The sequence below is a fragment of the Drosophila sechellia genome, chromosome 3R, assembly GCF_004382195.2.
Source record: "Drosophila sechellia strain sech25 chromosome 3R, ASM438219v1, whole genome shotgun sequence".
Lineage (NCBI taxonomy): Eukaryota > Metazoa > Arthropoda > Insecta > Diptera > Drosophilidae > Drosophila > Drosophila sechellia.
In genome coordinates, this window is record NC_045952.1 from 12,754,595 (window position 1) to 12,772,456 (window position 17,862).

At 42.9% G+C, this 17,862-nt stretch overlaps 2 protein-coding genes across 4 annotated transcripts; one reads left to right on the forward strand and one right to left on the reverse strand.

Annotated features, from left to right (window-relative positions):
* The first annotated feature begins 210 nt into the window (after positions 1–210).
* LOC6606195 (atrial natriuretic peptide receptor 1) lies at positions 211–17,428 on the forward strand. Of its 3 annotated transcripts, none has more exons than XM_032720603.1 (9): positions 211–384; positions 5,541–6,600; positions 9,181–9,295; positions 10,724–10,868; positions 12,167–12,593; positions 12,705–13,433; positions 13,626–13,790; positions 15,336–15,519; positions 15,578–17,428. In XM_032720603.1, the coding sequence occupies exons 2-9, from the start codon at positions 5,652–5,654 to the stop codon at positions 17,184–17,186; spliced, it is 4,323 nt and encodes a 1,440-aa protein (XP_032576494.1). In that variant the 5' UTR covers positions 211–384; positions 5,541–5,651; the 3' UTR covers positions 17,187–17,428. The 3 variants fall into 3 exon arrangements, with proteins under 3 accessions (XP_032576494.1, XP_032576495.1, XP_002031003.2); XM_032720604.1 differs by having other exon boundaries at positions 211–372; XM_002030967.2 differs by lacking the exon at positions 211–384 and having other exon boundaries at positions 5,062–6,600.
* Positions 14,058–15,320, reverse strand: LOC6606196. Its single transcript, XM_032720606.1, has one exon. The coding sequence runs from the start codon at positions 15,180–15,182 to the stop codon at positions 14,526–14,528; it is 657 nt and encodes a 218-aa protein (XP_032576497.1). The 5' UTR covers positions 15,183–15,320; the 3' UTR covers positions 14,058–14,525.
* Positions 17,429–17,862: the final 434 nt, after the last annotated feature.

Below are 17,862 nucleotides of genomic sequence, written 5' to 3' on the forward strand. Positions count from 1 at the left end.
TTCTGAATTAAATAATACTTTTTTATATAAATATACATACATATGTAGCTGTAGCAGATCAGGTACGCAGCAGCCGACGTCGCTGCCGCGGTCGCAGCTCTGCCGCAGTCACCGCCACCGCCGACTGCTTGAGCGGCGGAATCGGCGACGACCGCCTTCGAATCCGATTTGGATTCGGATTCGGATGCGGGCGTTCAGTTCGGTTTGGCGTGTCGAGCGTGTGCGAAGCGCTCAGAAAACTGCGCACGGAACGCAGCGAAAGTTCGACGGCAAAATCTGTGGCAAGCGGCGCGTTTTTAAATTTCGCAGATACTCAGTGTTTTGAGTGCTGCGCAACTTTTGAGATTCTCGGCTGCATAATTATTTTACACTGTATGCTCAATGGTATTGGCTTTGCGATAGCAGCTGTACAAAGTAAAAACAACGCGATAAGATAAAAAGCGCATAATTAAAAGTAAATAATGAACGCACAATTGGATCTTGAGAAATGTGCAGCCGCAGCAAACAAGATATAAATAATCGTGTCAGAAAAAGTGAAATTGAAATTGAAAATAGTAGGCAGTCCGCCGGTTGGCGACTGCGTGAATCGAAGTGCTTGAACCATGTGCACAATTAACACATGGATCGCATCGATATCCTTGTTAATCAATAATCCGTACACCTTCCGGACTGACCAATCGACTTGGATTTGTTTTCCCAATATTTATGGAATTCTTCGCATTCATTTGTTTGTCATTGTGGATTTGTTTACCATTTCAGTTTGCTGTGCCAACAAATAATGTTGATTAATCGAACAAGCTGGCCACAGCTATACACACTAAATTCTAAATTAATTTATCCATGACAAAATGCACTATGCATTGAATAAATTGGGTGCTAGAATTTAATAGGTCATACAATTTAACGGCTACTAGAAACAAATTCGGTTTGTGGCAATTCGAATTCCACCTTATTTGTTTGCCACCTTCTTAATGTTTGTAATTGTCTCCGAGCAAACAAAATACGTTGCCAGCAAACTTTAGTCGCAGTAGCCAAACGTGTTTGCTACTGCAAAACAAAATTTGTTGGGGGTCTCCACACAACCTGCATATTTTATTTGGTTTATGTACTTTTCGGATCGTTTTTCGATTCCGATTCGTTTAATTGCTATTGCCCGGACTTAAATATTGGGCGGACAGAAAGCCGGAATATTGCATTTAAAAAGAACCACGCAAAGTGCAAAATGGTTTAAGCTATCGATGCGAGTGAACATATCCCAAGGTGTTGTGCACCCACCTCCCCTTTTTTGGGGCAGGGGAGCCGTTCCCCTCACCCGGTTAACTCGGCAGTGCTGACAGACGTGTTGAACTTGAAATACAATTTGTAAAAATATTTGCCGCTGATGTTGCTATTCGAGAATGGGTTGCTTCACAATTGGTTAGGCGTTACGACGTTTTTTTCTACTGGCGGAAATGCTCTAAACGAGAATTTTTATAAACGCATTTAGGGTATTCAGAAATTTCGGAAAAAATAAGCTGGCAGGCTTAATAAATTATACATTTTTATATAAATCCTAATCTTTTCCAAGTCATTATTAAAAGCTGAAGTACAAATAATTAATATTGTTAAACTAATTCACACCACACACCTTAGTCGCTGCACTTAATAGTCGCAGATACTGCAGAGTATCTTTTCAATTTAAAAAAAAAGTATCTCAACTGGAACATTGCAAAGCCCGGCTTCCACCAAATGTTTTTCGATTTCTAAATTGAATATTCAGCATTGCTCGCATTTTGTTTTCATTTACACCGTTTTGTTTTGGTTTTTTCGTTTGCGTGAATTTTCACAGCATGAAGAGGGCGATGTGCAAATAAACGTTCTAAGCAAATATTTGTATAGAGTTTCCCTGTAAATGGAACACCTCCAGCTGGCACCTCCATTGCTCATTCACAATGAGCAATTAAACGCCTACGAAAAGTGCACTTAATTTATGCTCACCCAGCCACTTTGCGGCGACACTCAGTCACCTGTGTCTCTGGTGTCTGAGGTGAATCAAAACATGTTAATGGCTAATTCCGTTGATTGATAATCACAGAGCTGTTGTGATACAAATGAGTACAGTAATCGCTGAAATGGATATAGCGATCGTGGGATAATTTGTAATCAGCTAATGATCAACTAACACTCTTTTAATAATCCGATGTGTTTTTGACTAATTCTTGGGAACAATTCCACGGCAATTACGCCTTCGATTACATAACTTTGTACACTACGCGACGTTGAATTGTGTTTTCATTTTCCTCGAGTAGAGGAAAAGTGAGTATAAAAATACTCACAAAATATGCAGCTCATATTTCTCGCACCAAAAAAAAAAAAAAAAAACCCATCAGCTTGGCCAGCACAAAATCCTCCGAGTAGAAACCAAAACAAAAATATTAGTCAACAAATAAAGAGAGTAGTAATGACCGCGAAGAAGGCTATTAAGCTGAGATAAAAATCGACTAATTAATACCCTAGCACCACATTTGTGACAATTGATACAAACTGGTTTCATTTGTTCAAAACGAATGTAAAGCCTAGGCATGAATGAATATTTCAATCTAGCCCGATGAATAATCCATAAACAACCATCAGAACTAATTATTTAATTAGCCAAATGATCGATTTAACGACACTTAACGGTTCCAAATTGTCAGCCTTTTAAAATGGAAAGCAAAGCAGTGTCGATATATATGCATAGTTTCAGCTACGAAAAGTAATTAAGCAACATGACCGAAGCGATGACAGCAAAAATGCCAAGGGAACGGGGGAATACGGCACTAAACGTGGGGTCTACGCTCCAAAAATAGCCACAACAATGCGACAGGTGACGTTTGACTGGCTGCCCAGCTGACCAGTTGACCAGTTAAACAACCTATTAATAAAGCGTGAACTTCATTAGTCAGAGGCGAGGGAAACAAATGAGTGAATTAGCATAAGCCGGTGAACAGCTGGCTAGAAGACTGATACCCATCGCGGCTTGGGGCCAATGAAAAGGGCGAATTGCAGATTAAAACCTCATAAATCATTCGGCTCAATCAGAGACCCAGGGGTCTAACGGCATCGAAAGACTGTTCTACAGAGAAAAAATGGAACTTAAGATCATGATCTTAGTACCAATTAATAATATTTTAAAGATAAATATTATGATAAAGTATTAAAACTAGCAAGGGTCAGCAAATCTTAAAGGTGTTTTCTGACTTAAATTGGTAACATATCTTAGTTTTTAGTATTTCACTCCTATTTTTTATAGTGCATCGATTGCTACCTAAATGAAGTTTGATAGTAGGGACGGGGCTGTCCGAAGACAGCTGGAGATCGAGGGGATTGCTTGGTTAATCCGCGGCACGTGTACCCTCTTAAGACCCAAAAAAAATCCATAGCGTACAAAATTTCAAACCCAAAACAAAAATGATAAAATATAAAGGAAAAAACAAAGGCTTATTTGTACAATAAAAAAAATAAACAAAAAAAAATCGGAACAAAACACTCTCCATCTCTGCCTGCAAATGCCCCTTTTTCCACTCCGCAACTTTTGGGGAGAGCAGCAGCTCAAGTCTGTAGTTGACCCATATTTGTTGTAAGTTTTGGCATTTGACGAATTGTTTGCTGGCTGTCCAATGCGACAACCTTGAGAATTAGACGAACATATGTCTGCCAGGTCTCAATCATGATTGAAATGTTTGAAAACCAACTTTTGAAGTGCGATGTTTTCAAAAAGAAAAGGGAGAACTCAATTTTCTACTTTGACTAAAGAAAATCATGATTGATTTGAAAATATCGACTTTTATAGAAAATATTTTTAGCAACGCCAAAGGGCATCATTACGGTGGTTTAATTATACCCGCTACTCGTTGAGCAAAAGGGTATACTCACCTCGTTGAAAAGTATGTAACAGGCAGAAGAAAGAATCCACGGATCTTGCCAAGCCAAGAGCATTGAGCTCAAAAAATGTTTTAATTATTTGTTTTTAGCTTTATTTATTTCTATAAATAGAATCTTAAAATTTCATTCAGCTTAGTAACGGGTATCTGATAGTCGAGGAACGCGACTATAGCGTTCCCTCTTGTATGTATTTTTTATAGATTTCCTACGGGCAAATGGCAGTGTGACCACTCTTTATATTTCGCATTGTATTTATTGCCATTGTTTGTTTGTCTTAGACGCTCTTTGGCCACATTTGAATGCCTCGGAGGGATCTTTTTGTCTGGCTCTATTTTTAGATATAAAAATATATCTTCGCGGCTATTGAGGCTTTGGAAAGAAGTTTAATGAACGGATAGCCGTGATCATAATCGGCGAATGGAAAAATTGGTCAAGAGTTAACCGAACTTGCGCCGCAACCAGGAACTGTCCCCAATCAAGAGATTGCTCCATTATATGTCGAATCATTCTTCTGGTTCTGCAACAAAGCGATTCTCCGCGTTCTTTACTTACTTTTCTAATTGCCGTTAAATTTACAACGAATTCTAAACCTATGCTTTCCGATTTTGTAATATTCGACCGCAAAAATAAGCCACTCGAATACGTGTCAGCAACAACAACAAAAAGGTTACCCCGCACAGGTGAAGGTCAAGAGAATTTTAAATACGGCATTTCGGTTTATATTTAGCCCTTTTGTTTTTAAATGCGCTGTCAGCCTGGAGTGGGTTTTTAAAAAAATTATATTTTGTTTACGACTCTCAATCAATTATTTCGTGTATTCTGTACACACACAAAGTTCAGGCGAAAAAAGATGTCAGGCGGGTTTGTTTTACTTGAGAAATTTATTTTTCTGCATCATAATTAGCAAATTGTGTTGTTGGTTGAAGTAGAAACTCCAATGGCTGCACTTGGTATCAAATAATTTATGGATCTTGAACAGCAAGTGAATCACTTGAACTTTCTAGGCGTATAAAATGTTCGACGACTTCATTCAGTTCACGGTTCCTCTTCTAAAAATAAGCAAACTGTTTTTAGTCTTTTGTAAAACCCCTTTACAATGTATCAACTTATGAATGGCTATATAAATATCAAAGATATAGAAATACTTATTCTGAATAGAAAGTGTGTCTCAGCTACGGTTTGCCCTTCATTTTTGGGCTATTGTTGCTCCACAAACAATTTGCATGCCCACACAAGTGTTTTTACAGGAAAAATTGCAATGTGGCTTGGCCAGTTGTTCGGGGGTTGCATTTAAAAATACGAATAGTAAATATTGTTTTGCAAATTTCGATTTCTCATTGAATTGCCATCTGCGGCTGTGCATATATGTATGTGCTCGAGCGTAAAGCATCTTCGAATGCTTCAGTAAATTGGACAGACAATCACAAAATAAATGCCAGCCAAATTTCCTGCTGTAAAAGTGCTAATTAATATCGATTGCCCAAAATAAAAAAAGGACGAAAACACGTACGACAAACCAGTTTGCTAATGAAAAGTCCCAAAATGGCTAATTAAATTTGAACAATCGTCGGTGATTAATAAAAATTGAGCCAAACAAAACAGTGCAATTAATAAACAAAAATTTCAATTTGCCGCAGGATTTCGCTGCAAAATGAATTAAAGCAGAGCCGCGTGTTGAAAGCGTTGTAAAACATTCGCATAAATAATGCGATCAAAATCAGTGACAAAGAGCAACGCTTGACAAACAAATGAAAGAGATAAAAATAAAAAACTCCAAGAATATACAAGCGCGCGGGAGGACATCCTCTCCGTCCGAGATGCCCCCAGCTGGCCAAGGACTGAGCCTGCTCCTGATCCTCTGCCTGCTGCAGGCTCATCTCTTTCCGAGCGCAGCCTGGTTCTACGATGCCGAGTCCGTGGGCGGAGTGGCCAGCATTGGAGCCGGTTCCGATGAGCACAGCTTCAAGACGCCGAAGACCAAGAACTCACACAAGTCGCAAAGCACCGAACTGGTCCAGCACTTTCCCAGCCTTCCCATGCCCGATCACCGGCGTTTGGGTGCCCGGAAGCAGTTGGTCTTCGTCGCACTGCTGCCATCGGTGGAGTCGGACAACAAGAACGACTGCATCATGCCCAAGGTGCTGCCCGTGCTCGAGCTGGCCATCCGGCATGTCCAGCGGATGGGCTTCGTGGGCGACAGCCACTTCGACATCCAGCTAATATCGCGCGACACCTTCTGCTCCTCGAAGTACGGACCCATTGGCTTCTTCGAGATCTACACCCAGTGGCCGGAGGTGAATGCTGTCTTTGGCCTGCCCTGCGAGTACGTATTGGCGCCCATCTCGAGGTACGCGGATGTCTGGCAAGTGCCCGTACTCACCACCGGCGGCAATGCCAAGGAGTTCAACAAGAAATCCGAGAGTTACTCCACTCTAACCCGGTTGAAAGGAGCTCAGGTTAACAATCTGGGCAACGTGGTGCGGGCAATACTCAACAGCTTCAATTGGACACGAACTGCACTGATATACCAGAACGAGAACGCCAAGGTAAAGGGCAACTCGGTGTGCTTCCTCTGCCTGGCCGCCATCCACGACACCATCGAGGAGCACTCCGTCTACCAGCTGGGATTCGACACCTCCACCTGGACGAAGGCGGACATTACGCGGATGCTTAAGAATGTGGCCATGCAGTCAAGAAGTAAGTGGTGGATGATGTGAACTGCTAATTAATATGTTTTCTAACCTCTTAACTCTTAAAAAAGCATCAAGTACATGCACATAAGGATTAGATATTATAAACTTTAAAAGTAAAATATGTTCCACTGTCCATCTAAACATTTTCTTCAATTCCTTTTATTTCTTATATTGTGTAGAATTCACAGCCTTTCATAAATGCAGAGATCATTGCTAACTGATTTTGTGAAACCATAGACCATATAAGCAAGGAATTTAAAATTAGTAATAACAGATTTCTTTTTAAATTTAGATACGATTATTAAGAATACGATAGAAACCTTGTCAGTTTCGCTTGCCATCGGATGCAACTGCACTTGCCAATGCATTCTAAAATGCATACACCCTGAACTCTGTGACCTCATTGCGTGCAACATTGAAAGTGAAATCGATCTAATTATATTTCGCAAAAGGCGACAAAGATAAGTTCAAGAAACCAAAGAGATACATATTATATGGTCAGTTCATTAGAACGCGGCTAGTGAATACGAAATTTTCGATTTTATTTATATACGTACCATGGGGCGTATGAGTAATGTTGGTTGGCTGATACTGGCCAAGTAAGATGTGAAATTTGATTGATTGAATGTTGTCGGAGAATCAATGCTGTTAATTAACTCGTCTCATTGGTAAATGATGCTGATATGAAGCCGTCAACTGTCACACACAGTTTTCACACACCAATTATATCGCATATCAAGCATACGCAGCGTGCGCCCATACGATCAAATACTATTGTTTATTTACAGCTCATTTGATTTCATTTATTGACAGTTAACACCGTACACAATTACAATCGTTATGCATATTTTTCGCGGCAGTCGCGTCCATGCGATTCACAATTCTATGCTAATTGAATTTTAATGGAAAACCAATGTGAACCGAAAAGAAAATGTGGCAATCGACTAGGGAATTCCCTCGGTAATGTGACTAATCAAATGGCATTTTAATGATAATGCACTGATATTAAAATCTAGCTTTTGTTAAAATTTAAATGCAAAGATTTAAAACCGCTGCGGGCGTCAATTCCAATAAATAATAACGAATTGAATGGCTTTTTAAATAACTCATTATGATAGCTTTGATGTGCCACGAATTTCAATTGGTGTATAGAATAATATTTTTAAGATGCCGACAAGGAAAGTATAATTTTATTGACACATAATCTAACAATAGAACTGAGTTCAAGGGCAGAGTAACGATACTTTCTTTTTGAAGTGCCCAAAAAAAAATATTCGAACGTTTTTAAATAAATCTCTACGTGATTTGTGTTCTTAATAAACTAATGATTTATTAGACATTTAATTTTGCAAAGCAGAATTGAATTTACAGCTCAGGAAATTCATTCAAAATATTTTCATTCTTAATTTAAGCTTTTGATTTTATTAAAATATTGTATCCAAAATTTGATATCTTCCCGAACTCATTGTTTTCGCATATTGCCTTTTTATTGCCTTGACAAATTCATATTGCTTTGCCAAGTGATTTATTATTAAGAAAAGTTTTGAAATTGCAATTAAGATGAGTTTTTGGAATTAAAACCACACCGAAACCAAACATAAATTGCTTCATCTCGAAATGACTCAAGTGACAGCTCGGAAGTCAACAAAAGCAAAAGTGCAAATGCAATATTTGAGAGGAGGAGAAAAAAATAGAAAATAAAAATTGTATAATTAAATCAAGTCAATTGCACGTTTTTGCTCTGAACTTGAAATTGTCTGGCCCATTTTGTCTTCTATTCATTTTCCGAGTAATTAAATTTCAGCTAGAAAAGGCAAAATATGACGTAGGCATTCGTAGAGGGAAGATACAAAATTGCAGTTGATTGTCTTATGTGCACAAATGGGCTGATATCAAGGTATCCATAAAAACAAAGGTTTCACAATTAATGTGCAGCATTTGCTTGCAACATATTTGACAAGCAAATACTCAAGCTTATTTGCATATCATGCTTGCTGCACAACATGTCGTATGCGCAATTACATTTGCCAGCTTACGCTGGCTTATGGAATGCAACATGAACGTTTATTTATAAGTTTCAATGACATGCAATTTGTAATTGATAAAATTAACATGAACTTTATGTGGAAATCAAATTCTATATAAACATAGCTTCATTTCAGTAGGTATTCAGCTTATTTGGCTTATGCGAGTATAGAAATTTTATAGCCTCCTTTCGTTTGATCCGCAACATATACAAAACATCTTCGAGTACTGCCACACACATATCAACTCGAAACTGAAGCACCATTACGATCTTTTGGTTTTTATTTAAGAAACAATGTGTTTTTTTTTTTTGTGCTTCCCTCGCGGAATTACGTTTTGCACTCGCTGACGTCAAGGAAACTGACAAGTTTACAAGTCTCATTTCAGGCGCGAGAAGCTCGACAACTTTTTAATAAATTAATACATTTTTAATGACAAGAGCTGAGTTGTCTCGACTGCTAGCTTCCAAAAAGAAGACCACCATATATATATAAACATATACAACGTGTACCATCTGGTTTTGACCATCTCGTTTTTTCTGTCTATTTCATTTTTGCAGTTGTCATAATGTGCGCCGATCCGCAATCGATACGTCAAATTATGCTGACAGCCGAGGAGTTGAATATGATCGATAGCGGCGAATATGTTTTCATCAATATTGAATTATTTTCGCGGTGAGTATCGCAGTAAATATATATGAATTACTTAACAACACACACACACACTATTACTATCGCGGACAAAAGGTGATAATTTATGGCAATTGCCGAACAATTTGCTGCCTTTCACTTTGATCGTATAAAAATGGTGAAAAAGTCCACGCGCACTCTCGAAAAATATTCTTTACAAACTGCGCATGAGCAGCATTAGTCAAGGTTGTTAATGTTATGAAATGTACCAAGCGCGCTTTATAAATAGCTTCTGCATTTACCTCACAAGAGCCTAACTATTTATAAATTGAGGAAATTCCATATTTCGGCACATGGCTCGATCGATTAAAGCCAGTCAACCTCCGTGCCCGAACAATGGACGACAAGCAAAGTGCTCAGACTCAGATACAAACTTCATATTTATTATGATTATCCACAATCGTTAGTGCTGAGTAATGCCACAGCTTCTTTGTTCGACCCTCGAGCTACCAGCTCTTTGTTCGACCAGCCAAATGTGTAGTTCCATCCCGGGAAAAGTTCGAAATAGATGGGTTCAATTTTCAGATTGCTAAGAGCCAGAGCCTTAGTGCAATCGACTTGCATTTGCATGTGCATTAAATGCATTCTAATCGCCCGACCTTCATGACACTCGCAATCAATGGAAAAATGCTGCGTATATATACTAATCTATATACTAGTGCGACGAGGCGTGTGTGAATGCCGGTATATATGGATTAGCTAATCAATTTCCTGCTCGCAAAAGCTCAAAGCAAACAGACAGAAAGATAATTAACTTATTAATAGAATCCCTTTTGATTTGTAACTGCCATTTATCACTGTAAGCCACTAGATGATTAATCGATTTTCGATTTCCGATTTTCAAAATATTACTGTTAGTTACTACTTATTTGTCATCGACGAACAGTTATAAATCAAATATCATAAGTTTAGGATCAATAGCAGTCAGTCTTTCCATTCACAAATTGTGGATGTCTTGGAGCCGCACGGTTATAGTTTTCAACTATAGTGTAATTCATTATCAATATTGCTAAATGTCACTAGCCGCTAACATTGAAGCAAATGAAACACATGCGAAACTCAGATGATAACAGGGCTAATGGATTCCAAATGCATTTACTTCGAATCGAACTGAAAAAAGCCAGCAAGTGCAAGTGTGTGGTGCATCCGAACGCTTAACAATTCTATTTATAAACAATTTATGACGCATATCAATAGCTGGTAATAAACCTAACCCGTAGGCGGGCACAAAGGCATTGATAAGGCAAAACAAAAATATAAAAAACCACACATAAAATACAAATAGCCGAAAAGTAATAAATATAACTTAAATATAACAATAAAAATAGTTGCATATCTTTGCTACCCCTAGTTCACCCTCTCGAGCGACCACTGTAGACACTGACTTAATATATCTTTGTTTTCACTACGCAGGGTTCAGTATCTGACGTCGCAGCCGTGGTACGATAAGAACGATACGGATTTAAATAATGAGCGCGCCCAGAAGGCCTACACGGCCATGCTGACCGTAACCCCCAAACAGCCGAATGATAACGAATATACCCGGGTCTCCAATGAGGTGAGTGTAAAATTGGGAAAAGTAGGCGGAAAAGCCGGAAAACTAAGGGGGCTCAGCATGCATTTGCATGGAAATGGACGTGGAAGCCAATTTGAAAATTTTTGCAGATTTCTTGTGTGTGTTTTTCGCCCATTTTTTGGGCCATCCTCATGCATACTCAATTCCAGCACACGTCCCGCAGCCCAACATGCAACGGGGCGAGCGAGGGGCTAGGAATTGTAAACATTTTTCTGTTGCTGCATGGCAAATGTGCAACAAACAAAGCCGACAGCACCTAAGAGCATTTGCTGGCCAACTTCAAACTCGAAGAACCCTCAAAAAGCCGGGTCAGCCACCTGAAAACCGAATGAATTTGCTCTTACAGCTGCTGATAAGCAACTACGGCAGTGGCCACCTCTGAAGAGGCTTCATCGGGCCACCGGTCCGTCTGGCTAATGACGCTCTACACCCCATGTTTCCACTTATCCAAGAGCGGGGAGGGGCATGGGGGTATGGTAAAATGCACACGACATCGTTTTCTTTTGGCAACATCTTATATGTACAAGTTAGCACAATGTTTGCTAGCATTTAAGATACAAATATGGGGGAAGAACTTTTTGCATGGCGAAAGCTTGCATTATTTCCCAAAAATATTTCTATGGAAGGATAAAATCCATGGAGCCAGGAAAAAAGCTATTAGATACCCTTAATACAAAGTAGATTTTATTATAGACATATTCTTAGGTAACGTCTATAAATAGTCTGATTTTATCACATTCTTTTAGACATTTGATTCGAAATAATTAAGATTTCAATTTGTTACCCTACAGTTGCGAATAGCTGAAAGTACTCAGTTAGCCACCTGGCATACAGTACAAGCTTCTATATTTTACGTCTGCATCCTTAAAGGATTGCAGCTTAAATTGTCGGCTTTCTTGGCAGAAAACTTACGCTCAATGGACATTTGCAAGCGCTGCTCCGGCCAAATCCCGGCATCGCCGCTTGTCAAAGGAGAATCCGCCGTTGGCACAACGGAGTGCGGTGTGCAATAATTTCCACATGGATTGTGACAAAACGTCCTGGGCGAGAGCCATCGTCTTCCGTCCTTTCTTCCCTCGTTCCGAGCGAGCGAACGCGTAATTGAATTTTCACGGGGGCCAAAGCAATTAAAGGGGGAAAAGTGCCAGGAAAGCGGACAGGAATTGATGCCCCGCGGCACAGAATATAGCCATAAGGATTAGAAAGGGCAGAGGGAAGGAAGCTTATAGCCCAGTTGCAGAGAGATTAATGCGTTTCGATTTGCCCGTTGCCATTTGCAGATCAAAGCCATTGCCGCCGAGAAATACAACTACACCTTCAGCGACAACGAGCCGATTTCGGCATTCGTCACCTCCTTCTTCGACGGAGTCCTGCTCTACGCCAATGCCCTGAACGAGAGCATCCGGGAGGATCCGACCATGCTCACACGGCCCATCAACGGCACCGACATGGTGCGTCGCATGTGGAACCGCAGCTTCACTGGCATCACTGGCAACGTGACCATCGATGCCAACGGAGACCGGCTTTCGGCCTACTCGCTGCTGGACATGAATCCCACCACCGGCCGATTCGAGATTGTGGCCCATTTCCTGCACAATCGCCTGGAGTTCGAGGCCAACAAGGAGATCCACTGGGCGGGCGACCGTGAGGAGGCGCCGCCAGATCGACCCATTTGCGGCTACGATGGCGCCCTATGCCCCGATAATTGTAAGTATTGTGGTATCAGGAATTTGGTTAGGGTTCAACCATCTCCTCCACATTCCCGTTGAAAAATCTTGAATACACATGTGGTAACCTGATGTATGTGTCTAATTTTAGCACTTCCTGGCTATGCAATCCTGTCAATAGTCCTGGGCACCATGGTGGTCGTAATGGCCGTGTGTTTCTTCTTCGGCTATCGTCACTACATCGCCGAGGCGGAGATTAACTCGATGAGCTGGAAGGTGTCGCTGGAGGATGTGATGTTCCGAGATACTGCGGAACGTGGCCTGAGAGGCTCCTTCCATTCGCTGGTAAAGCAAAGCTCCCAGCTGACACTGATGTCCGAGGACATGGTGTCCATCAATGGAGATCGCCAAATCTTCATACCAGTGGGCATGTTCCGCAAGAGCAAAGTGGCCATCAAACCAGTGGAGGTGGACAACGTTCAGGGCCTGCTGACCCGGAGTTTGATGCTGGAACTGAAGCGGATGAAGGACTTGCAGCACGACCACTTGGTCAAGTTCTATGGCGCCTGTTTGGATCAGAGGCGTAGCTTCCTGCTCACCGAATACTGTCCCAAGGGCTCGTTGCAGGATATCCTCGAGAACGAGCAGTTCCAGCTGGACTGGATGTTCCGCCTGTCGCTGATGCACGACATCGTGCGTGGCATGCAGTTTCTCCACAGCTCCGACATTCGTTCGCACGGTAACCTGAAGTCCTCGAACTGCGTGGTCGACTCCCGATTCGTGCTCAAGATCACCGACTTTGGGTTGCACACCCTGCGGCGGACGAGATTCGACCTTGAAAGTGATGGGGGCAACTGCAATAGTCACGCCTACTGGAGCAGTAAGTAGTCCAAGTTTGCTACTGTGTGCAGTGCACTGAACCAAAAAGTTGGTTGAATGCAGCAAGAATATTCCATGTAAATTATGAAAAAAAATAACTATTTTATCTAATATTATCTTATAAATATCTAATATTATTTTCCAACTTTGGAAATATATTTTAAATAAATATGTAACTTATTTTGCTGTACAGAGCTCCTGTGGACTGCCCCCGAAATGCTGAGAGTGGAGCACAATCGTCCGCCGGAGGGCACCCAGAAGGGCGATGTCTACGCCTTTGGAATCATTGTGCACGAGATAACCACGCGACAAGGACCCTTCTACCTGGGCAGGTGTGCGTACGAGAAATCGCCACAAGGTATGCTATTCAAGTGTTTCACATTCTATACCCTCCTCTCACCCTTCGAGTGTCCTTTCCACTTGGCCGTTTCGTGTTGCGGCCGATTTTGTCTGTGCGGAATTTAAATGCCAGATTTTTGCACATGTTGCGGTTATTTCGTCCGTCAGTTGGCCTGTGCCGAGTGCTGGTGGTTAAGGCGGTTGTGGTTGTGAGCAAGGAGGAGCACTGAAAACCCGCATCCCGTGCCAATATTTTTGTATAATCTTAAACAGGGTAAACATTGAACATTTTTTTGAATGCTAGAATTTAATTCACTCAAATCATTTTATAAACGAACTTGAAAGAAAAAATTAAGTAGTGTTCTGCTAATATAAATTTACCAAAATAGGATTTAATTAATTAAAGATCCTGCATCAAACGAGAAGCCCAAAGTACTTGTATTTGGAAGTGGGCATGTTGCTAGTCTTTTTGCCGTTCTGTCTTCCTGGTTGAAGTACTACCTATTGCCCTGTTGAACCGCACAGACCAACTTCGAGTCCCTCGCCGATTTCAATTGGCGTCAAAAACTTTGCCCTCTACTTGGCACTTGACGATTTCATCAAATTAGGCCGTGACTGGGAATCAGACTCGTCCATCGACCGCAGAATGCAACTTCGGCAACTGGCACTAGACGACGTCTGTAGACGAATTTAATTGCGGTGCCAGCGAATCTGGAAATCGAAATCAAACTGCAGGCTGGTCGAAAAAGGCAAATCACGAACTATCTCTGCGGTGGGGCACGTCCTGGCAGCTGGAATCGTGGGCGAGGTTCAAGCCGCAGCCAAAGGGCAGCAGGGCCCAGCAGCCGGGTAGCTTCCTCTTGGTCCTGGTCTTCTTCTTGTGCTTGTCCTTCTTTCTACCGCCGGCCTGGTCCTGGTTTTTGCTGTGTTTCTCGCATGGCGCGTCTTTTATGGTGGATTTTCCGCATTCCCTCTCCTTCTTGCTGGACTTCATAGCCGTCTTGGTGCTGGCATCGGCTCCGGGTGTTTCCTGCCAGGCCTGGTAGCACTGCCTCTGCTGAACCTCCAGCTTGCGCAGCCACTCGATGCGTGATCTTTCCCAGCCTCTGTGCGAAATGGTGGAAGGTGGAGTTTTCTCCCTGCACCCGAACACCACTTCGATATCGGTCGGTTCTGATCGATTCCGGTCGTCCATGCCGCCGCACTGCCTCCTCTTGTGCTTCTTCTTGGGACCAGTGGTCAAGTTCCACAGGAGATCAGCCATTTGGCTCTTGCTCAGCGACTGCCGGCGATTGCAGATGAGCTGCAGCAGGATCTCGTGCTGGTTGCAAGGCCTCAGTTCCTGGGGCTTCGGAGGCTTTGCCTGTGCAAAGAAGCTGGCCAATTCCAGGTATTCCTTTCCCGTGCACATCTTTAGGTGTCCGAATGCAGAATCCACCAAAGGATCCAGTCTGGTGTTAACATAAAACTGCACTTAACACGAATAATTTACATAACATGTTTACACAAAACTATTTCCAAATTGAAGGCTAATTCAACGTTATTTTGTTGTTCCCACGCTCAGAAATCATTGAACTCGTGAAGGGATACAATCCTCATAGAATGCAGAAACCATTCCGTCCTGAACTTGAACCGAACGGTGATACCAAGGCGGACATCAATGGCATAATCCGTCGCTGCTGGGCAGAGGATCCTGCCGAGCGTCCGGACTTTAATACCCTCAAGTCGATGATACGCAGGTTTAATAAGTACGTGCTAACTGACTCCATAGTCATGGATTCCTCACTAATCTCGACTCCCTTACAGAGACAACGAGACGGGAAACATTGTAGACAATCTGCTGAAGCGCATGGAACTGTACGCCAACAATCTGGAGGAACTGGTGGAGGAGCGCACCCAGGACTACCACGAAGAGAAGAAGAAGTGCGAGAAGCTGCTGTACCAATTGCTGCCGCAAAGCGTGGCCGCCCAGCTCATAAGCGGACAGCCAGTGGTGGCGGAGACCTTTGACCAGGTGACCATATACTTCAGTGACATCGTGGGCTTCACTGCCATCTCGGCGGAGAGCACGCCCATGCAGGTGGTGCAGTTCCTGAACGACCTGTACACCTGTTTCGATTCCATTGTGGAGAACTTTGATGTTTACAAAGTGGAGACCATTGGAGATGCGTACATGGTTGTGTCCGGACTGCCCATTCGAAATGGCAATCAGCACGCCCGAGAGATCGCACGTTTGGCACTGGCCCTCTTGGAGGCGGTGCACAATTTCCGCATCCACCATCGACCGGAGGATCGGTTGAAGCTAAGGATAGGCCTGCACACCGGAGCCTGTGTGGCCGGAGTGGTGGGTCTGAAGATGCCACGCTACTGTCTGTTTGGTGACACTGTGAACACTGCCTCCCGCATGGAGTCCAATGGTGAAGCGCTCAAGATCCACATAAGTGAGACCACCAAGGAGGCGCTCGACGAGTTCGGCACCTTTGTGACCACCCGCCGCGGCTTTGTGCCCATGAAGGGCAAAGGTGAGATGCTGACCTACTGGCTGGAGGGCGAGGTGCCCCGCCCCAACTCCCTGATCTCGCCCAGCAAGCTGATGCTCACGCGGCGTTCCTCATTGAAGCAACCGCAGCGCAGCCAGTCGCATAATCTGCACAAGCAGTACTCCGAACTGGTGGTGGCCTCGCCACCGCCCCAGTTACCGCCACCTGCGATCGCCCTGCCACCGCCACCGTCGCCGTCCAAGGACTCGCCCAATCTCCGCGTGAAACGCAAGATTAGCTCCAGTTCACCCAAGCTGAATGGCGGCGGCTTTGACTACCACAAGACTGAGAACCACTATCTGGATACGGCGGCGGCTGCCCAGAGGAACTGCGACATCTACAGCAGCCGCAGCCTGAGGGACATGGAGGAAACCTCCGATAGCTGGGAGCTGGCACACTTCCGTCTGCCGCTGAGCGGAGCACTCAAGAGCCACCATCACCTCAATAACAATAGCCACGGCTATGTGCACTCGAATTCCAGCTCCAATCTAAGCGGTATCCTGCAGCCGCCGCCACTGGGTGTCCAACGCACCCGGCTGAAGCCCTCGCCCACGATCTCAACGCTGCTGACAAGCGCCAGGAGTGAGGCCAATGCCTCCCCGGGCCCCGAAACGGGCAGCATGGGCAGTGGACAGCTGAGGATCAAGTTTGCTGAAGGGGACGAGACCCCACTGCTGCCCACACCGCCGCCGCTGGCTGCTCCTCCACCGATTCCACAGATGGTGACCGCCAGTCCGCAACGGAGCGGCAGCGGCCAGAACATTCCGGCGGACAGCAGCCACTACAACTTCCTGGTGAAGAGCTACAAGCAGCAGTGCCCACCGGTGGCGGGCAGTGCCGTCACTCAGCCACTGCTGGCCAAGATCAACTCATAGCTGTATGGGGGGGAGTCGACTCCCTCTTCACTGTAATCATATGCATATTAAATGTACTTGTTTGTGATAATAAGTTAAACCCAAGTTGAACAAGTTAGTGGTTAGTCAATAGTCGACCGAATCAAATTCGAAATTCGTACGGGAAATCTTCTAAAATATTTCCTAGATTTTAATCGCCCCATCACCTTACTCATAAGTAGCGAATTTTATATGTAACCAAACCTCAAATTAAAAAAAAAAAACGAAACTAGATGTAAATAGAAACTTACTCCCAATCAATTTGTTCCTTGTGCTTTGAATATTCATTCTCTACAAAACTCAAAAAATTAGCTTAGAGTAGATATTACCTAAGGTTTAAGCGTAGACAATTTGTGAAAATTTCTTGAATGCAAAGTATTAGATGAACATTGAATATTTATTTTGAGAATTGATGAATAAAGAAATCTATTTAATCTGTATAATTTACGCGCAATATGTCAAAATGCGATTTCAAAAACAAGGTATGGTGAAATAATCACAAGTTCTGATAAGATGGTGGGTTGAATACAGGCAATGGTGAAATAATAGCAAATTCTGATAAGAAAATGGTTTGAAAACTGGGCGCCAAGCTGAAAACAAGGGATGGAAAAACTAATGTGACCATATATAACAATTTGTTCATTTTCAGGTTGAAAAT